This window comes from Accipiter gentilis, chromosome 18 (genome assembly GCF_929443795.1).
Source record: "Accipiter gentilis chromosome 18, bAccGen1.1, whole genome shotgun sequence".
NCBI classification, from domain to species: domain Eukaryota; kingdom Metazoa; phylum Chordata; class Aves; order Accipitriformes; family Accipitridae; genus Astur; species Astur gentilis.
In genome coordinates this window covers 1,203,343-1,226,626 of record NC_064897.1, presented here as the reverse complement: position 1 = coordinate 1,226,626, position 23,284 = coordinate 1,203,343, and the positions used below count along the sequence as shown (strand labels likewise).

Genomic DNA, 23,284 nt, shown 5'->3' with positions numbered 1-23,284 from the left:
AACGAGTATACTCTGCTCCTCTGTCTGCACGTATATTAATGTACAAAGGCTATACATCCTGTAGTCATCGTGCCCTAAAATAATGTTGTCCATGTGAATGACTTGGGTCATAATGACTGGGTTTATCTTGTCTATATTGTAGGTGGTTGGGGAGGCATGGGCAACCCAAGAAATTTGAGTCTATATGTCCTTGCTATTTCAAGTATGTCCATGCTAACCTCTGAATTCCTGATAAACTGGGCAAGCACAATACTTTTTTTTTTTTTTTTTTGGCATGTTGGGAACCTTATCAAGTCACTTGACTGCTCCAAAAATCTGCACTGCTGACAGTAGTGATAATGGCTGAGAAACTGGAAAAAATCCAAAGTGAACAACAAAAAATTTAACTAAAATGGGTCTCCCATGGAATGTTTAGGTTCTCAAAATCACCATCCATCAAATTCCTTGAAAAAAATCAATAGTCCCTGGGCTTCTTCGGTGTTTTTATTTTTTTTTTTTAACATGTCAAGGGCAGATAAGCAGGCAGGTGAAGTAAATGCTAACAGCCTTTTTAGACTGTTTGGATATATCTACCCCCCTTTATTCTCACTCAGCTCCCTTCCTTGGGCAAAAGACTGGAGTGTTGTATTCCAAACCCAGCAGCATGAAATGTTGGTTTCATAAGAAAGAAATTTTCTTCTCTTTTTGAGGTTCCTGGTGAGATTTCTACATCTCTAAAGAGCCTTTTCTTCAAAGCTGAGGGTCCAGGGATCTTCTAGGGCATTGGGTGCTCAATGCTTAACTACTAGGCTATGTTTCTTTGATATGACTGTCTATCACATTTCTCTGGGCAGTAGATCTTTCATAGTATGGACCTGCGGCTGTGACTTTTAGAGAAAACACATCTTATTTGATAGGGCTTGGGCTCCTGCTGTCCTTCAGGTTTCTAGTTTTGAATTACAATATAATATAATCCACTTAAAATGCTTCTCTCTGCATTGATCTTGAAAAACAACCAACCACCCAATATTGTTCTTTGGACCAAGTTTTGCTGCCACTTTTCTTTCTGCTTTCTCTTCACAGTGTGGTATCCTGAATTGATTTCTGCTTTTGGACTCTGCAGCTGTTTCTGATTCAAGCCAGAGCCTGCTGAATATTTGCCTTGGATTGATTAACAAATATTTTTTTCCTGTAGTCCTGTTATGGTTGTTCTGGGACACAGTGTCGAGACTCTCAATTAACTTTAATGGACTTTGGACCAGTCCTGTAATTACTAAGGGCTTTTTCTGTCAAGATCCTGACATAAGGCACTGCCCAGACAGATCTTTTGGGCTGGGGACACTTACTATGTAGTCAGGGGAAAATACTCATTTTCAGAGATGTGTCTTGGATGCACAAACTCTGCCAGAGAGCCCTGTTTGTGCTCATAGCGTTTCTTTCAGATAGGCTAGCCCAACTCCAGAGAGACAGAACAATTGTATGACCTCACCAAAAGGATATTAAAAAATTTAGGAAAAAAAACCCCAAGAAGGCTAACAGTTCTGAAACCCAGTCTCTGCTAGGAAGAAGTAAACCCTTTTTGAATGGACATCCCATCTAAAGATTTACTTCATTATGTGAAAAATATAACTCTCCTTAAGACCAGATCCCAGGACTTCAGCTTTTAGGTTTTCACAGTTGGGCAGTCTTGATCATCTAGTCCTAATGGTCAGGAAAGTTATTTAGATTTCATACCAGGGCTACATTCTCCAGTTTTGTGGGAAAAACCACCCATGAAATACATATATACCTATTTCCCTTAACATCCCAATGACATCCTGAATTCATTGCAGCCAGGCAATACAAACCTTCGTTGCTAGATAAATGACTGAAAACATAGAAACAAAAGCCATCTATCTGACTTCTTCCTATATGCGATAACTGGATTTAATTTAAAAATCAGAGAAAGAAAAGGGATATGGCAGCAATTTTTAAATATTGAACTTAAAAGCTTTTTCTTAAAAGTCACATGCTCAAGACGAAGCTGTCCCTAGGCACCTTTAATGTACTCATGTGACAGTTATGCAGCAAATAACTCAAGGTTATTTTCTTTGGCAGCAATTTCAGAGCAAATCTTTGTGTAAAGAATGATTTCTTTTCCTTGAACAGTAGGCTGGATTCATAAAAAGTATAATGGGTACATTTGTTTGTTTTTCAATTTTAACAATTAGGAGGTATTTGTATGTGTGTAAAAATAGAAAGCAGGAAAATAATGAATAGTTGTACTTATAATTAGCATATTTTGATACTTAGGAAAACAGAACCCATTTCTATGCTTATTAAATGTGCATTGTCAGCTTCAGTTTTTTGGAAATTACGAACTAAAAAATAATTTCAGATGAAGTGTTGCTTAAGAAAGATATACTGAAATTAAAAGTAAACCCAGACTTTAAAATGTCTAGAACAATACTTGGCTTTCTTGTGCTTAGAACCATAGAATGGTTTGAGTTGGAAGGAACCTTTAAAGGTCATCTTGTTCAACGACACCCCCTCCCACCCCCCCCCACCCCCCCCCCACCCCCCCTGCAATGATCAGGGGCATCTTCAACTAGATCAGGTTGCTCAGAGCCCCGTCCAACCTGACCTTGAGTGTTTCCAGGGATGGGGCATCTACCACCTCTCCGGGCAACCTGCTCCAGTGTTTCACCACCCTCATTGTAAAAAATTTCTTTCTTGTAGCTAGTCTGAATCTACCCTCCTTTAATTTAAAACCATTGCCCCTTGTCTTATTGCTACAGGCCCTACTAAAAAGTCTGTCCCCATCTTTCTGATAAGATCCATAAGATCTTATAGTCTTGTTCCTGTAATAGTCTTATCAGCACTAAGATATGTGCTAGTCTTCTAGCTTTTAAGGAAAACTTGTGCAAAGATTTTCCATTGTGGATCTGGGTAGTCCAGCTATATTCATGGCACTGATTCAAGAATATTATGGCTGCACAAGACAGGATGCTTCAGCCTATCAGAGCCAAAACTAGTGGTAAAGTTAATGTTGTTGGGATCCGTGTGCTCTGAAAGACTGTGTGTTTGCAAGAACAGGGCTTTAGAGAGGATTGGATCCAGAGCCCCTTGAATGTAATGAACATATTTTCATTGTTTTCAACTGGTTTCAATCCAGTCCTTCCATCCTGGGCATAGAGAGGAAACGGTGATCAAATTTAAGCAGGTGTAGAACATAAGCATATACTGGATTTTTTATTTTTTTTTCCAGATTATAATCTGAATATAGATAGGGAAGTCACAGACATAAACAGGCAAATCATTAAATGACAGGAAGGGCAAGGCGATCCAAAGGCTAACTTAAAATACCTGAGGCTTGTTGTCCTTTCTAGTAAGTGAAAAGATATTAGCATATCCAGAGAGCAAGCAGATGAGGACTATAATTTAAGATTTCTGAATCACCCTGTGGTAGTACTTGTTTTCCTCCTTCCCTCCATCAAGAAGGGTAGAAGAGACTGCTGCCAGTGTTTAAAGCTAGTCTTTGGGAATACATTCCTTGGACAAGAAATTTATGAAAGCAAACTACTCATTGTGATGATTAGGACCAGTAAGTTGGTTTTTTAAGGCATATTAACATAGATGAATCAAGAATGATGCTACGTAATTTGTGATCTCTTCATATGCCTAGATGAAGGCAATAGCAAGTCTCCTATTGATTTTTTTAATAAAAAAAACAGGGTCTGGCCCAATTTTAATGTCTGCTGCAAAGATCGACTCAATCTCCATTCGCTACATATCCAGATTGTATCCTGCCCCTTCTGTAAGCATGCGGTTAACGGTGTGCAAAGCACTATGGTGATCCTTGCCTCTTCATGGGGATCCTGCGTAAGAAGCTGGAGTGTAAGGAACAGCAGGCAGAAGCACAGTTTTGAACCAGTAATTAGTTCTGTATTTCTATTTGTTTATTAAATGGGATTGACTTTCCAGCCTTGATATATGCAGATCCATAATAAGCCATTTTGTTCAAAACAGCAGAAATTGCCCAAGAGTAACAGTAGAAAGTTCCTAGGGGAAGAAATGCAAGTGTTTTCATGTGACAGAAAACAGAGTACCCCATGGGTTGCTGAAAACTGTCACTAATGTAGGATAATGACTGAAGAGTGTTCCTGTTCTGTAGTAAGGCCATGGTAATTTGTGCATGTATCTGGGTTTTGTTGTAGGCTGGGGTTTTTTCCATAGTTCAAAAACTGAGCTGTAAACATGGGAGAATTTCAGACACTCCAAAAATGTGCCAAAGTATCATGACTGGTGCTGAGATTTACTATTAACCTGATTTTTCTCACGGCATTTTCGTAAAATAGAACTGTCAATCCCCAAATAATCCAATCACGCAAATGTTTTTGAAGTATTCCTTTTATTTTTAATGTATGCATGAAAAGTTTGTTCAAAGTGGAACCAAATCTATCCATTTTATTATGTATGTTTCTACTGCGCTTCACATATGTCAGAGTACTGTCTGTATATTCATTCTGTATTTCCATATGTACAACTCGCAGCTAACATAATCTTAATCCCTTTAAAATTTCCTTGAAAAAAAATTCACAGATAATCCTCACCCTCTAGTAAGAGACAAAGAGAAGGCTTGAGGGGAAATAGGATGTGGGGGAATTGCTGGAGGAAAGAAGTGAAGTCCTCCATGAATTATGCATATACCACAGGTGTATGGTTTATTGTGATAACCAGGATAGCCCCATGGGTTGGGCAGGATTATAATTCAATTTTTACAAATGGGAAGTCAAGGCAAGAGGCAAGCTAATGGCTTCCCAAGTTTATTAAGTAAATTTAATATTGCGATCGGTAATTCCTGTCTTTCACTAGACCACAAAAGTGGTGGAATTACGACGATCTTAGCAGTTAATCACTCCTTCACACTTTGCCATACAACCCAAAGAACAGGGAGGAGAACAGGGTATGTTACAGTGCAGCTCTCTTCTTGTTCCAAATGGAATTTGCTGAATGGCTAACTAGGTTCTCTTTGTCACCTACATGGTCCCATAAATTGCAAGTTGAATTTGCCCCTCTCTCACCCCCATGTTAATGCAAGTGGTGGGTTATAAGTGGGTGGTATTTGTCTTTATTTCATAAGATCTTGGCTTCTACTATGTGGCTGTCCGACAGGGTTAATGTTCCAAACACGTCTGAAAAAAGTTCCGAGCAGAAATAGGACTTTTATTTTCATATATTGTCAAAGTCAAAAACAGAACACAGCTTCACATCAGGTACTGTCATTCCCAGGATGCTGGAAAAACTGTAGGAAAAAAAAAAGAAAAACAAAAAAGCCACAATCGTGATTCAAGGGATGGTGTGGATGCTTTAGAGCTTATTGTTAGCAGACAATCTGTTTAGCCTTTGAAAAAGGAGTTTAAGAGGTGACTACATTATATGGTGTAGTAGCTTCGCTAGATAGAAAAATTCAAATGAAAATATAAGGCAATCAATTCTTCTGAGTCCTTGGAACAAATTCTTAAGGACTAACTACATGCATTCTTGTCAGACGTGCTTTAATCAAGCACAAGTTTTGTTGTATTTAGAGACTAATTATGGGGCTAAATGCAAAGGAAGTTGAGAGAAACTTAGTTGCCTGGTATACACAAGATGTTCTATGGTACCATTTTAGCTTTAGACTTTATGGATCCTCTTTATGCAACAGAATTTTAATTTTCATTTTAAAAACTACATCTTTCTAGGTTTCATGATTAGGAAGATAAAACATGAGCATGAGTCACAGCATTGTTTTCTGAAGGGGATTGGAGATAAATCCCACAGTGACTTGTGATAAACTGGTCCTGGATTCTCTAACGAACTGTTGTTCTGAAAGGTGAAAATGCTCATTTTTTCCAAGCATTTGGATGCAGTCTGAGGATGGCAAGTGTATACAGTATTAACAACTTCACTGTCAATCAGGGGAAATATCTAGAAAATAAATGCTTGTAATCAAAAATTAATTTTCAAGCTGTAGAAGTTAATACCATGTGGAAATGAGTCCTAACTGCAAAGTGAGGTTCCTGTTTAATTCAGATGAAGCTGCTGCAAATTTTCCAGCCTGCTATAAAATTCAGACGACTTGTTACAGAGTTTGGGTATGACTTATAAGTTAAACTGGAATTTGTTTAAGAATATCATAACATATTATTAGAAGAGAAATATCCTTGTGCGGATATATTCAAATTCATGTTCATGTAGATGGCCAAGAAAATGGCACTGTATGTAGGATTGAAATGATATTAGGCAGACAACTTGTATACTATAGACAATCTTGGATAGAGGAAAGAGACCGGAGAAAAATGTAGTGGTAAGGTAGAAAAAAGTAATTCGCTGCTTATTTGTTTTTCACAATTGTTTACATATTGCGTTTCTAAAGATTTCCTAAATTTCCTATTTCTTCAATTCACTATAAGTATGATCTAGAATAGCCATCTTCTCTGGAAAACGGCTTTTTCTCTAGGCTGTGGAACTGTTACTGTGCTAGAGATTCTAATGTGATGGATTATAAAGAATTTCTGAAGAATTTTGGCATGAATACAGACACAGCTAAAGAAAAAAAGCACAGAAAATGAAGTTCCAGGTATGTGCTCAGAAAAGGAGTGGAAACTTGGGTACTTTTCCTCTTTCCAGTTATATCAATAGAAGTATTTCTGTTGGCGTTGATGGATCTGGTTTGCAATTTTGTAGGACATCGGTAGCCTCTGATTCTCAGCAGACACAACTAGGACGGGGAGGAAAAGAAAGCCAGGTTCCTTTGGCCTGGGAAATTCTACCAACTGTGCGTGAAAACTGCCTTTAAAATTAAAGGATGACATTACATGGGCCAAAAAAATAAAATCACCATTGCAAGCTCATAAACTCCAGATAAAGAATTTGTTACTACAGCTTGGAATCTTGTAGCACTTGGGAACCTCAGTTTACATCCAGTATTCAATCATACTGAATTTTGCAGGTAATCTTTGTAACAAAGAACTTGCACACTAAGACAGTGACAAAATGGTGAACTTGGACAGCTTGGGGAGGTCAAGGTGACAGTAAGACATTTTCTGTCAGCCTGACAGGAGTAGTTTCAAGCATAGCAGCAACTTAACTTATTGGAGTGTTGGGAATGTCTTTGTAGGCATCAACTCAAAGAAGGATATTTAAGAAGGATTGATGGTCAGTAATTAAGTCAGTTTGTGAATGTGTATAGGCAGGTCCTCTCAAATACAATGGTCACCATAAGAGTAGATTAAAAATATGTATTTGTTTGAAATTGCAAGAACCAGACAGTCCAAGGTGGCACAAGGGGTCGTTCCTGAGTGAAAGGTGATTGCATGGAGGACGGGGACCGTGGAGACCCTTAAAATGAAGGCATTAGCTTATGTTTGTTGTCTAGGGAAGGAAGAGTCATCAATAAGAGCAGGATATGGTTGTTTTTGTCAAAGACAGAAAAAGTGTGTTTCAGTAATTCAGTTGTTGGATGAGTGGAGGCAGTGAAGAGATTTAGCCCTGTAAGTGGATAAAAAGGGTTGTGCTTGAGAGGTTATGCAGCAAAAATCTGCAATATTTACCTGTAACGTGAACGTGAGGATCTATGGAGATGTGAGTTTAAGAAGATAGTGAGAAAGGCCCTTCCAGGACACTTGAAAATAATATAAATCTGTTTTCATATCTTGAAATTTAATTTAGTGTATTTAACAAGGTGTTTTGTCCATCACATATGTACACATATGATATTTTGGCAACAGGATTTTTCATGAGAATGAGTTTAACTGCTAATTATTTTTTCATTTATTTTTATTTAAAAAGAAGCATTTAAACTTACCTTTGCTGAAGAAAGCCAGTAAAGACTTACCTGTACTTTGCAGGCTGAAGAGCATTAGCTTCAAACATTCTCTTTCATTTCTACTACTCAAAATTTAGCACTTCATGAAGACAATTCTAGAATTAAAAAAAAATAATAAAAAAAATAGAAAAAACCCTCTATCCTGGTCTAGAAAAGAGAAGCCAGCAGTCCAGAAGCCTGAATTATGATTATCCTCTTCCTGACAAAAAGTCTTCCCTTGGGTGGTAGGAATTATTTTTGAACCAATTTTGAATATATGGCCTGACATTCAAAAGCCCGGAATACCAACAGTTCACATTGGCTTTAGCAGGATCAGAAGAAGCTGAACTCTTTTGAAATCATGAAGTCAGAACATCTAGTATTTTAATAATACTTCTCACCATTTTACTATGGTGTGTCTATATAGAGGTTTGTAAGTTTGTGCAGTACTATCAAAGATTGTTTTGAAACCATTATTAGAAGTAAATATAACTACCAAAAAAAGAGGGTTTTTTTCCTTTGTGGGGTACTGAAATTGTGGAGAAATAATCTTATGAGTTAAGGCTCCTCCTCCTTCCTAGTACATGCTGTACCTAGCATTGTGCACGCTTAACCCTCGTAATTAACCCGTCTAGTTAATGGGGCCTGGGACACAACCTCCCCACTCATTCTACCCTAGAATGCCTCAGTCATCTGGAGACCTTGCTTGTGGTTCCTGCAGCCCTGCTGTACTGACAGTGGCTTGCATTTACCTCCTGCCCTCCGATTCTCAGTTCCATCTCTTTCACCCACCCACTTTGAGAAGTGGAGCCTTGTCCATGTAAAGTAGATATAAAAAAATTACTGATCAACGTTGGTCTAAAAATAGATTTCAAAATCATCCAGATAAATTAGTGGGAACCTCTGGTGCATTTCTGGGGTGCAAAACTGAGTGCTATCTGTTTAATAACTTTTAGTAGCCAATCATAACTAAATTGAAATAGGGCAGTTCTAAATGGAATTGAGCATTCACACAAATAATTTTAAAAAGTTCAAGTAATAAAAAGTATAGCTTTATGTAAACAGGAAGGCAAACCCATGTTCAGCAGGCCACTGAGCAGGCAGAGGGAACAGGGGAGAGCATGCCCTAAGCAAATGAGTATCCTTTTCCATACGGAGCAGCATTTTGTTTCCTATGTAGCCCCACTGGAATAACTTTTGAAAGAGTTTGGTGCACATACCCTTTGTGCATAAGGTTCTCAAACTGCCGGCGTCTTGTCCATCACAGGGCTTGCTGCTATGCTCTGAATCAAGTACAACACATCCATAGCAGAATCGTTATCCCAAAGAGTGTACACGCCAACAGCACGTTAAGTAGAGCAGTATACAGCAAACCGCCATCACAAAATGAGCTGCTCAGCCCAGCTGTAATAAATATTCCACAGAATTGGTTTGGGTTTGGTGTTCGGGTTTTCTTGATGGAGAATCATTGAGGAGAGCTGTTTGACTTATAGTAATTGGAAGCTCTTCCAAGGACTGTGGGAGCTAAGATGGGCCAGTGGACAGGGCTATGTGAAGGAAATGGAAGAGAGAAGAGCCTTTTTGAGGTCAATAGGCATGTTTATTATCAAAGGCCTATAAGGACACTGTCTTCCATTTCCTGAAAGAATATTTTTGGTAATGGATCATTCTGAAAACGTACTGACAAAGAGTGGGAGCTAGTTTCTAGTAGTACCTTCTAATAGTAAATGTAATAAAGATACCTGTTAAGTTTGTAAGTTGTGTGAATTATATTTTAAAAGAAATATGAAATGAAAAACTACTACAACAAATGCACAGATTAGTTAGCATAATTTTAAACTACTGATCAAGTTTGAAATACAGGAAAATACAAGAAAGTTTGTATTTTAGGTTTGGTTTAGTCTTTTTGTACACAAAGATTTATCCAAACAGCCTTTAAGAGTTTTTGATGGCTTTATTTCTTTGAAGCTGACAAAGCTGTGGACTTTGCTAAATCAGTTTTCTGAACAGCACTAATCTTCCAGAAAATAGAAGGAACAGAACCAGAAAAATCTTCTTCCACAGTCTTCACCAGCAAAACTTTTCCCACAGCGTTTACCAGCTGGGTGCGTTGTGACAGAGTCCAGCCTGGAGAGCACTAGGAGGACATTTACAGAAAAGGTACGGTAGTGCCATTAATACTTCGGAATACTTCGACAGGTGGAGAAGCTGAGCCAGGCCTCACAAGAACAGAAAATTGCCAAGTTTTGAGGCCAGTTAATTATACCAACTTCTTTTATGAACAAATTCCATGCACAGGGTTTCTTTTTTGCTTTTAAAGCCAGAGAGCAGAAGCAGTAGTTCAATTTTATTTTGTGTATTCCAGTCTTGTTTATTAGATTCACAGCCTTAAAAATGTATGTATTAGAACTACAAATTCCTTAGGCTAAACCAAAATGAGAGTGCATCGAAGCTTCATGGCTAAGGTGTTTCCTAATGAGAATTGCTAGATTGCTCTGTCAGATCAAAGTAAGTAATGATTTACACTGAGTAATGACTAGTTATCGTTGTCTGACAATTATTTTCTGACCTGCATGAAATAAATTATTAGTGGATAGGTGCTGCTGCAGAAACACATTTTTTTTGATATGTGGTGGCAAGCTTAGAATAGAGTGTGGAGCTGGAACAGACATGGCAAATGACCTCTCCTTGTGCCCTTAGATGTGATCTTAACTGAAGAGGACTGGGGAGTGTGATGGTGGAATGTAACTGTATTCCACCTGCTTTATGGGAAGGTGAAAAGAAACAAAATTTTCCAACACTCGCTCTTGTGCCTTCATGTAATGAAAATCCTGACTCTCTAAGAAAAGAGAAACTGATACTGTGCACCAAGACTGAATATTCTACCACAAACTCAATTACACAGTCCTGTAACTGTGCTTTCTCAGCCTTCAAAAGACAGGGGAGGAGTGACAAACAAGTCTACAGGGACATTCAACATCTTGACCCTTTTTCATCTTGTATATCTTTGATATGGAGTTCAAGGCCTGGATTGGAAGCACAGTACATCTCACCTTACAATCCTTCCCAGTCCTTGATGTTTATTTTGGGCTTTCTAAAGTCTCTCTATACATTATCTTTACACTGTGTTTTCGGCAGTTTTGAATGAACAATAATCAGCTTAGAAGCAGATGGGGTACTTGTCAAAAAATGGCGGGGGGAGAAAAGCCTCGGGGATGCTGGCAGTATTCAACAACCCAGTGTGAGCTAACATTTCAGAAAAACAAACCAGTCTTCCTATTGTTTCATGAGCCTTATCAAAATCTGCAGTAAGTCAACTTTCAGGCATTTTACAAGTCCCATAAGCAAAAACACATCCACATAGCTCCTTTGCAACAGCCCATGAATTAAAAAAAAAAAAAGGCAAAGAAATGAGTGATGTGTTTATACAACAGCTATGTTAACTATTGCATGTCTTCTAACATCTTCCAGTATTTATTGTGCTAACGACCCATTTTAATAAAGGAAACCTTGATGCTAGGTTATGCAGTGGATGGTTTTAAAGTTACGTTAAGACAGGTGTTATCAAGCAGGCTGATCCACCAAGTATTTTTAGCTCTGAATTTTGAGGCAGAGTTATTATTTGAGAAACTTGTCTGACTTGTCATTTGAGAGTGTGTGATTGGGAATACTGTTTTGTAGTGAGCTTATTAATTAAACATCTGACGGTCAGAGCATGCCAGGGTAACCTATTTGATCAGTTCACAGAGAAGAACATTTGAAAAGGTCTTGTAAAAAATGCATTATTGTTTTAAAAGCTTCATGTACTTGACGTTTCTGAACAAAACACTATAAATTGTATTCATTACAGCTGTGTTCAGCCTATCAGGACATTGAAAAAGCCTTCAGAGCAATTGATGTCAGTCGGAGTGGATTTGTGTCTTTGGATTACTTTAAGTCAGTCATAAATGGCTTTATATTTCCTTTGCCAAATGAAACTTTTCAAGAGCTAATGAATAGGTAAGAATCATGTTATTTTCTTAGGGGACATTTTTTAGCACTGCTGCCTTATAACTTTATTATTGCTTTTTGTGACTACCATCATTAATTCATCTTACTTGTGCCTGTGTTGCAGTATGTATGGCACAGTATGTAAAAGCTGATGTAGATGGGTATAAACCCAAGCTTTTTGCAGTAAGGTACATAAGTTTAATGGAGTAGAAGCTCTAAGTTACTGCTTTCTTACTTCTACTTGCTCACAAATTTGTATTTAATTTCCTAAAGGGAGTGTTGCTGTCTTGCATTCAAATGACTAGTGATATGGGATGGTGTGAATTTGCTGGAAGAGCAGCTTCACAACTGTTGGCACCATATTTTCATGGTGATAGTGTGACTCTGCAAGCCTGTCCTTTTATATATGCTGGTTTGGCAAGGAAAAGAAAGGAAGAAGCAAAAACTAAAGTCAATGAATGAACTAATGCTGAAAGCTTTCACTCTGTACTGCTCATTGTCAGTCACTGAAAAAGGTAACTGAAGGGACATTTTTGTGCTGCATAGTAAAGCAATTCCATACCTGGAAATCTGAATTTAAACTAAAATGAGGCAAAAATCTTTTGCACCTAGGTTCTGACATTGTAAATATTTTTATTAAAACTGCTGTGAAGGTTGAGAAATCATGCCAACTACTGGATTCAAGTCAATGTACTATTTTACTTTAACCGGGCATCTTTGTAGTACTATGACTAAAACTCAAATCATCTTGTGGGCAGTATAGTGTACAGAAGATAAATGGATAGAAAACATTTTCCAGCCCAGCTTCAATGATCTCAGCAGAGTTTAGGCCACAGGACATTTTCCAAAATACAATTTCCTGGACACGATCACTTTAGCTTATGCTAACTAACTTCCTAAACTCATATTTCCTTTTTAAAGCCAAAATATCCCAAGAACGGATGTTTTTGTGGCTTTTGGTTAAATCTAGACCAGAATCTCTCATGATTAATCTTTTGTACTCAGAAACCAAAAACTGTGAGAAGAAAGCTGCCAGCATATACTTTATACTTGTTGGCAACAGTGCCAAGGGCATATGGCCAGTCAAAGAGAAAGGAAGAACAACTTAACTCTTACACAGCATTTTTACTCCAAATAGTACTGAAGCTTTCAACAACAGGACAAGGCATACAAATCATACTGTGTGAGGAGGTCAGTAACCAGATCATGCATTACTGCTTAATGATTCCGCAATTTATAGTTTATCTGTTTAAATTGTTGGAAGAATATAATCACCCATGTAAATAATTGGTTATTTTTTTCTTTACATGCACTAGTTAGCTGTAAAGACCTCAGTGCAGATACACATTTTACAGCAGCAGGTGCTGTATGAGAGTCATCTGCAGTAACCATATTGCTTTGTGCATTCAGCAGATAAATCTGATTTGCTTCTAGTCATTCACAGTGTGATATAACAATGATCAACTATTACTTTGTAAAAAAAATTGCTATTATAGGTTTTTTTTTTTTTTTTCAATTCATGTCACTTGCTAGTTTAAATCTTAAAGTAAATCTTGCTCTTAAGAGCAGTTGCATAATGGAAAGATTTCTGCATGTATTCTTCCACTGGAGCTTTCTCTAGCATTTGAAAAATATAGTGACATTTTAATGATGCTGTAAACAGAAATGTTCAAGCCTATGTATGCCATATCTCTTAGGTGATATTTCTCAGATAATGTAATTCAAAAGATCCACCAGGTGAATGGAACGAGAGCAAAAGTTCCTCATAGTCATCTAATTCTAATAATGAAGTAACTTCATTGTAGCTGATAATAAATGTAATAGTAATTGATGGGCAAGGGACAGGATTTCAAGGTTTTTAAGATTCTATTTAAATAATATGACATGAGATGTGCCAGGGAGCTGTTTATAAGTAATAATACATGACAGCGTTTTATGGTTGTTTGAGATATTTACATCTCATGGGCTCCTGATATAAAATTCAGGGCCCATTGAAGTTGATGCAGTTTTGCCTTAGACTTCAGCTAGGATTTAATCCTTGACTGGTTTAGGACCAGATTACCCACACACATATCTCTCAGTATATGTCCCTACTGCAGCAAGCTCAAGTACATCAGAGGCAGACCATTGAGGTGTAATTCATTCAAAGGACATCACTCATCTGAGTCCCAAATTCCCTGAATTCCATCACTTCTACTCTTGAAAATTCTTTCACTTGGAAGTAAAACATCATGAACTTGAGAAAGTCGCATAAACTGAAGGAATTAATTTCACAGTATTTCAGCATTCCCATGTAAGAAATATTTTGGTTGTGTTTTGGAGCTTTGCTGTGTATTATGTGCCTTCACAGGTTGAGGGGCGTGAGTGAAGGGTGTTCTTCTTGACAGTTGGGAGCAAATCATACGTGACCAGTACGAAGGCTTTGCCAATGGAGAGCCTAACTTCCAAGACTCTTTTCTGGTGGCTGCCAGGATTTCTAATTGTGACTTTTATTTGTGATATGAGGTAAATCATTGTGCTTATTTGCCCAGGACTGCAGTGAACTTATTAGTTAAAAACACAAGGACAGTTTTCAGCAGCAGAGGTAGTTCTAAACTTTTTGTGTTACCCTCATGCTTCCTTCCTTTAACTTACGATTTGCATAAAAGTATCAGATGCTAAGGCACTGATGGTTAAAAATTTCTCACTGGGTAGTATTTTGTAAAGGATCTCTATGAGATGATGTATCACATGACATTAGCAGGTATCCATGTTGTTACGGCTCTAACCGGTCATTTCTTTTGGAAGTACACTCTGTTGTACTTGGACGTAACCATAAGCATACTTCCAAAAAGCCATGCAGAATTTATTTTTATTACTTTAATAAGTTAGCTGGCCTACTATAGCGGTTTTTAAATAAAACCAAAAAAGCCAAAGTCCTTCCTCGGTTTGTAGTCCCACTGACTTAGCTTTGTCTAAATAGGGCTTTCTTCAATTTGATCCATGAAACTTAATGCTGGGGAGTTCCTCCTCCCCTGCTGCAAGGGCCTGATTCATCCCTTTCCATGATAAAAACTGCAAGAGAAAAGTGCTGTTGGCCAGCCACGGGCAGAACTGGAAGAATTCTACCATCCCTTATCCATCTGCAGAAAGGGGGAAAACCACTGCACCTTGTGGACTGATCAATGGCACCACAAATCAGAGCTAGTAATGCCAGACACATCCGCATTGCTATTTCCTCCTAAGTTCCCTGCAGCTCCCAGGATTTTGGCAATTGTCACTGCCAGAGTCTGAGAGGCAATTGTAGGGCTTCTGAGCAAGGAGGTGGAAGTGGAGAGGTCTGTTGCGCTGATTGACGCAGCTTTGGCTGGTTGCTCACTTTCAGTGCAGAATTGCTCTCTATAGTGTGATTTGAGTGATTTAGTAGTCCATAGACATTTGAGTGTGAAGGGATCTCAGCTGGGGGCTCAAAATAACAGTTGTTATCTTGGCCTTAATTTTAAAAATAATCTGTTATTTCATACTGTTTGTTTCATATTCATTTATCCAAGACAATAATCAGATATGAAATATCTCTCCTTCCCACAGCTTTTTTTTTTTTTTTTTAACCCATCCCTCAATAGCATTGTTGGCAAAGCCCCTCCCTGCAGGGAACAAAAAGGCTCCCATGGTGAAATCCAAACAGCAGCACTGCCTCTGTCTTCGTCTTTGGTGCTTGGTCCTTCCCAGCCCCTCTTCTGGGCTCTGGTGCAATTGTCCCGCTTGTGCAGCGGGAGATGCTCAGCCCTTGAGCCACTGAGCCGGGGGGGGCATGTGCATGCTACTCGCAGGCAGGACCACTGTAAAAAGTCGGGTTCCCTCCTCTCCCCTTAAATACCCCGTGCTGTCAGGTTGCAGTCAGCCAAAGCCCGAACGCTGTGATTCTTGTAGCTTTTGGTTTTAGCTTTGTTGGCTGAGCTTGAGAAACTGCCGGGTAGTCCAAAACCTGGAGTTTTTTTGTAAAAGATCCAGGAAGTCTTGCATACCTCTGACTGCATTTGGTAATTTTTTAGGTTTGTCCTGTGCATCCTGGATTAGCAAATGCTCTAAATACCATCTGCCACCATTTTAAGGAGCATTAGGAGTTTTAAAAGCTTTTCTGAGATGACGACAGTAGCGAGTCAGCACGTTTCCTGTAATACGTGAGGGATGTAATTGCCTACAAAGCGCCATCTGAAGTAGGAGTGCGTTTAGCCATGAGCATTGGAGCTTTCTGCAGTACCGCTGAAACTGAGTGGGAGAGATGCCAATGGTTTGGGGGGGTCACGGGATTAGGTCCTTATTGATTTCAAAGTAATTATTCATAGAATAAATGATACTAGGTGACTTCCCAGGATTTTTAACATAGTTTAACACTTCCAGTACTTTTTAAGTTTTCAAATTTGGACATAGTGGACATCATAACATTTTAAAAAACAACATACTATTCCCCTTAATTAGTTTCTCTACTGTTATGTGTAAATAATGAGAAGGGATGCATTAAATACTATCTCATTCTAGACATCTGTAATGTGAATGTCTACGCCTGAACTGCTCCTCCTAGACTCCATTTTATAGTCACTGGAGAGAAACAACGGCAGGATTCATCTAACCAGTTTTAGATGTCTACTTTAGGATGAGACGAATCCTGTCCTGAAAGTGTCTGTCTCTCCCCAATGACTATAAAGGGAACTTAGAGTGACTCGCTCAGGTGCAGGCGTGTATATTTGGTTAGATGAATTCTCACCTGGGATCTAGTTCTTCCACAGCTAGACATTTGGATTTGAGAAAATAAGTTGGCTCAGTTTGCATATTTAGTAACAAAGAAAAGCTATGCAAGCTTACTCTAATTACAAATGTTGCACAGATTGATATTATAACGATGATGTCATGTTCTAATTCAAAATTCTTCTTGGAATGTAGAGTGGTTTTATAATGAAATGTTTTAAAATTGTTTTCTTTTTTAAAAACCAGATTTGGCCTGAAAGCCACAGGTAAAATTGCTTGGCAACAATTTTTAGAAAAATTCCGGGATCCTGGGAGCACCTTTGAAAACAGGCAGAAAATTCCTATGAGAAAAGAAGATAAGTAGGAAGTTACCTTTCCTATGTGAGTAACCTCTGGTATACATATTTATTGAAAATGAGAAGCGTATCCACTCAATGGTCACCCTTGATTAAATTCAGTTAAAAAATATTTTGGCAATGCTTTCTCTAAGCACACTCTTATTTTGAATCCTATCAAACCCTGAGTCTTAATGAGGTAATTTATTCTTCCTGCTCTGAGAAGAACATAGTGAGCAAAAGAGGGTGAGACATGAAAGCATTGAAAAGACTGTCTTTTTTCTTCTTGCAGAGTAAATCCAGCTAGAGGAGATGAAGCTTTCTCCAGTGACACTGTTCTTCAGAAGCTGTGCAGATGCATCCAAGATGTTTATCCCTTTTTAAAGCAGGCATTCCTTATGCTTGATGAAGTAAGAGCAATTATTTTTAGGTGTTGCCTCGGTTAATTACTCTTACAGCTAAACATTTGTGTCTCATATCTGCTTCAAAGTAATCTGGTGGTTGCCAGTCTTTGTTTTCTGTTACAGCAGCACGCAGAGTCTGTTTTTCAAGTTTCTTTAACATGGATATGTGCAACTGGGGACTAAATAATCTGTAACAACCTCTCTGATAAACAAAAATTATTGACCTCCTACAATTTCACTGGAAGTCATGTTGGCCAGTTCTTTAATCATCCCTGTGGCTGCCTTTGAACTCCTGCTAGTTTTTCTGTATATTTCATGAAATGTTATGATAGAAATGAGAATTGGTGCTTTCATAGAAGTTGCACTGATACCAGAAAAATAAATAATATAACTTCTCAGATCCTGCTAAGTGCTCCCCTGTTTCTACATCCAAGGACTGCCCGAGTCCCTTGTGCCTAACATCGTACTGGCAATTTATTTATGCTTTGATTATATATTATGACCTGCAAATCTTTAAGAGTAACTGCTCCTTATAATTGAGATTCCTCTTCTATTCTGGCATATGTTCTCCATTTCTTATATACTTCTATAATAAAAGCTTATTCTTTGCTTGTGCTTATTCTTCCCTGTCATGCTGTGTCAGTGGTTTGCTCTCTTCATCGTTTTACCATTCCATTTGTCTCTCAGTTATCTATGGTCATCTGATGTTTTAAAGTTTTGGCGGTTTTTTTTCCCAGGTTATTTGTCCACGTGTGTATGTATATACGTATATAAATATATATACAGAAAGCAAGCAAGCTGTGTTTATGCTGTTTATACACAGACACACAGAGAGACACATGTATATCTACGTGTGTGCATCAAAAGGATGTACAGCACAGGGCTAAAAATCAGGCCCTGGAAGACCTCATTAGAAACAGACCTACCTGAGAATGGGTTGTTATCTACAATTTTATGTGAAGGCTTCTGTTATCTGGTTCTGTTATCTATCACACTTGTTTGATGCCTGCCATTCGCATCTGTAGTGTTCTCATTTCTTAGTCAAAATGGCATGCCACTGGGCATAAGTAAAGTATACGGTTGCCTTGGGCAGCAGACTGCCCCAGGACAGCAGTGCAGGCAGGGTCCCAACCCCTGTTTTGCCTCTGCCAGAGTCCTGGACAGCCCTGTTCGCTGCTACTTCCAAGAGAGGGATCCAGATGTGCTAATTTGCAGCTGTTGACAACCCCATGTTGACTGGTACCATTGGTTACCTCAGTGTTGGGCATTATATCTTGATTATGCAGGTTCCGCGGCCAAACCTGGCTCTGCATTTCCTCTCCGCGCTCTTCCTCCTGCTCGGGACTGTCTCTGGGCCGAAGTGGTTCGCCTCCTTTTGTTGCCTACCGCAGTCTATAGTCAAGTGTGGTAGCTCCCAGAAAAGCTGATTTCCTTATTGGTAAAATGAAACGCGATACCTACTGGCTTTGACGCTTAATGAAGGAGGTATGCTATGAAAAATGTTCAGTCTCGTGTGATCAACACAAGAAAAGTCATCTTGGATGTCATATTGCCTTTCCGCACCAAGATCTGCATAGTAAGATTTAGCAAATACTATTCTCCCAGTCAGCTGCTCTATGTAATGTTCAGCAGAATAGTGATCTCACCAGTGAACTCATTATTAATGTCTAAATATGTGTGACTTTGTAACATTCCTAAATATTTACGTAACTGTGTGAGTGGGTTTTCAGCTATTATGAAAAGCCCATGTAAACCAAGTAAAGACATTTCCTCCTGTCTTAGAGTTAACAGAAGTAAGTTCCTTGCTCTCCTTTTTTTCAGGAGGTAGAAATAGATTTGAACTTGAATGTCTCCTGTTCCAGGACTTAAATACAGTCGTGTTCTTATCTAAAAGTTTTTAATAGGTTCATGCAGCGTGCTTCTGATTCTTCATCAATCACTGTCCAGCCCTCAAGCAACTGCCTGCTCCCTTTTCTTCCAACTGATTTTTTTTTTTTTTCTGAATTGTTCTTGATGTGTTGGAATCTGAAATGCTACTGGTCCCTACCTGTTAATCCATATTCTGAAAACAAAATCCCAACCTAGTAGCAGTGCTTTCTAATGTGCAAGCTAGAAATATAGTGTTCCCTGTAACTATACTACAAATTTGACTTTAAAATGTTGAACCAGATTGATGTTTTATAAAAGGATGAGCGAAGCACCCTTTGATGTTCTTTTGTTAAGTCTTGCAATATTTTGTGATTTACTTTAAAACTCAGATCCTGGAAAAAAATAGTTATACAAGTGTTTCAACACTAAAGAATTAATAATAAACAACCTCTCTAGCCTCCTAGAATGTTTTCAGAAAGTTTCTGCATATATTCTGAAACACAGAAACAAAAAGGCATTAAAAATCATTTGTGTGGGCAATATTCAGTATAAATTAGTTGAGCATTTTTTTAAAATTAAATTATTATTACCATGTATCCTTATTTTTATACATTCCATTATGTGGAGTGCATTGTTTGATAGTTCTTGATCACATGTGGTGCCTCAGTCACTTAAAGCACTGGCATTTCCATCATTTGAAGATGTGACATCGTAGTTCTTTCAGAGTCATATTGTTGCATCTCCTGCAAATGTAGAAATTTAGAATTGCAATATCAGTTTGTAATTTTTCACCTGCATTATTTAATTGTTTTTATTCTAGTCTCTTTTAAAAAGAGATTATTCATCTCAGGGCAAGGAATTCAAGTAGTATTGGAAAGTCTCCTAACTCAAGTTCTTAATTAAATGCGATTTATAAGAGAAACTAAAATGTTTTTTTCTCCTGTGCTGAAACCTGGCTTCAGGTAACCTTCAGAGTGTTCCCAGCATTGCAAAAAGGTTTAAAGGAACATAGTTAATGGCTTTAATACTATATCTTAATACTACGGAACATGAATACCTATTTAACATTATATGCTGTAGGAGACCAATTGGTTGTGACTGACATTTAAATTAAAGATAGGCGTTAATATGTACAGGATAAGGCTACACCTTAATCTGAGATACAGCATTTTGGAAAAGAAGAGAGATGTCATAAGTGTGTATATCCAAATACACTGCTTAGCAATGAATATACATCCCCATGGTCCCTGTGCACACAGGAGAAATTACAGACAAGGAAAATCTTTTTTGATGAAGGGATAAAATCAGTATGATAGGTAAAGTTAATGAGAATCAGAACTGTGCGGCAATTATCATAAGCTCATATTATATAATATAAACAGAGAGTGCTATCATGTGTTTGTAAAAGGTTTATATTTGCAGTTTGTCATCTGGCGGGTAGACTGTAACTTATGTGTGACACTGACAATGTTGAGCTTACTGTTGCATGGTTCACTCCAGTTTCAAAAGTAACTTCATCTGACTTTTTCTAGACTTCAGATTACCTTTTCGTTTTTAGTTCTGGAATATGAGCTTTTGATAAAGAACTGTCCAGCTCTGTGGCCCTCACAATGTAAAAACTATGCTTAAATGCCTCTCTGTCAGTTTTGATGGAATGTCATGATATGTATATCCCGTGCACTGGCTTGTGTGATCAACCCTTTAGCGGACAAGCTGGATTTTTTTTTTTTTTTTATTACTTTGATTTGCTACATATTGCACTTCTTAAATTGTAGACTCTGTTTCTGAATTGAATGACCAAATAATAAAATGAAAAAATTAAAGCTCTCAGTCTGGTTGACACAAGCAAAAGGAGCACTGGGCATATCTTCAGAAGTAGTATTGGCATTTTTCATTAGATGGTTTTATATAGATGATATATTACAATTCCTTTCTAATATAATTACATAAAACCTGTTCTTTTTAGCTCTGCGGTATTTCATCTATATATAAACATATATATATATGACCACAAAAAGAAAGAATTCATCTAGCAATTTATAGGAAAAGAAATCGGCTTTATACACTGCAGTAGATAATAGTAACAATGCCTAGAGCATTCAGGCCATGATTCAGTAAGGCACTTTACTACGTGATTTTAATTCATTTACTGAACTGGAGCATTACTGAATGAAATTGTTAACAAAGGCAGAGGTATTCGAGGTGGCAGAAAGACAGGCTGACGAAAGAACTATTTAATCCCCAGCATCTAGAGGCTCTCGCAGTGAAAGAAATGCATGTAAGAATGGTTTATATTTATACATAACATCATGATTTTTCTGTTGGAATAGACCAGTACATCCCCAGTCACATCACTGATTATGGACTGACTTAGATAATGATCTGGGCAATAAGTTAATTCCTTTTAAATAAATAAAATTAAAGTTGCAAGGTGGCCAAATAAGCAAATGCAGTCTGCTTAATAAATCCTGTTGTAGTATATCTTAACTTTCCTGTATGGTCTAAGGTTTGAACAAAATGTAATTTATTTTTATCGTAACAGATTTTTCATCTTCATGGGTAAGACCTAGTCATTCTGCACAATTGTTTCTTGTGAAGTACAAGCTATCTTTGTAGCTTCAGTATCAGATTCCCTAACTTATTTACTGGGGGAGGTAGGTATATTATCAGGTTTTGCTTCCATATGATTTAATGCAGTGACAACAGTCTCTAAAGAAAATTCAAATACCAGATAGTAGTTTCACAAGACCATTATCTTTTGATTGCAAAACTTTAAAGTATTTCCCAGACCAACTGATGAAGTAAATAATTGCTCATCCTCTATATTATTACTGCCACCCTGGATCTCTGTGGGGGACTAAAGGGAAACAGAATTTTCTTAGGGTGAATTTTATGAACAAAAAGATATTTGTCTAGTGCTTAGCCAGGAAAACTGAATCACTGAAGGAACTATTTACTCCTAATTTTTCTGCTATTGTTCCAAAGCCTTTATTCCACTCTTTCTTCTTCTTTCCTCCCATTATCTTTCCACAGGTTTCCTTAGAGAAAACAAAGAAACAATTAAAAAAATAGTAGAAGTTCAGGAACAAATTTAAAATTATAAAATGCAATAGACAGTCATAGAAAAGAGTTGGTATAAACCCATATTTAAAACTACCCTACGTAAATTATGGATATTACTTGTCATGGGAACTGAGATACAAACTATGCCTATTACCTTACAGTCCAAATGCGTATCCATTGGCATGACAACGTGACAAGACATCAGGCCCCAGATAAAGATTCTCCCTGAGAGCAAGTTCACCCTCATGAGCCAGGTCAAGAATGCTAATAGACCCAGCCTAGCTGCATAGCTGATTTAAAGGAGGCACACTAAGATGCAAAGGAAGCATGAGAAAAGAAAGAGGAAGTCCAAGGACAGTAGGTCTCAAACATTTTGGGTTAACACACCACTGCCGACAGTCAGAACTCTCAAGCTCTCCATGTACTTCTAATTGCATCTTTAACTGAAAGCGCTGTAATGACCCAAGTGTTTGCACAGCATTTACTTTGGCCTTGTGGACCATATCTGAAAACTGCAGCCCTAGAAAAAGCTGTGCTCAAACATAAAATGTTTAGTTGAGTTTTTGCTTGTTGTTCTGAAGCTAATCATGAAGAAAATCCTGCCACAGATGAGTGAGCACTGACAACTGTAGGCTCATGTGCTGTTTATGAATATGCTGAGAGATCTATTAGGACCTAACAGACATCACTTGATGGACTTTTGCATGGACTTACAGCAATGGTTGGGGTATGTCATGGTTTAACCCCAGCCAGCGACTAAGCACCGCGCAGCCGCTCACTCACTCCCTCCCACCCAGTGGGATGGGGGAGAAAATTGGGAAAAAGAAGTAAAACTCGTGGGTTGAGATAAGAACAGTTTAATAGAACAGAAAAGAAGCAACTGATAATGATAACACTAATAAAATGACAACAGCAATAATAAAAGTGCAGCAAAAATAAAAGGATTAGACTGTACAAATGATGCGCAGGGCAATTGCTCACCACCCCCTGATCGACACCCAGCTAGTCCCCCAGCAGTGATTCCCCTGCTCCCACTCCCCCCAGTTTATACACTAGATATTACGTCCCATGGTATGGTATAGTTTGGGTCA

The 23,284-nt window shown here is 38.0% G+C and overlaps 1 protein-coding gene across 1 annotated transcript in view; it reads left to right on the top strand.

The window, feature by feature from the left end:
* The window catches only part of EFCAB6 (EF-hand calcium binding domain 6), a 115,832-nt gene that overhangs the window by 25,229 nt on the left and 67,319 nt on the right, over positions 1-23,284 (top strand). Inside the window, 2 exon segments of the mRNA XM_049822273.1 lie at positions 11,658-11,806; positions 16,769-16,788. Coding sequence (XP_049678230.1) covers positions 11,658-11,806; positions 16,769-16,788 — 169 coding nt within the window.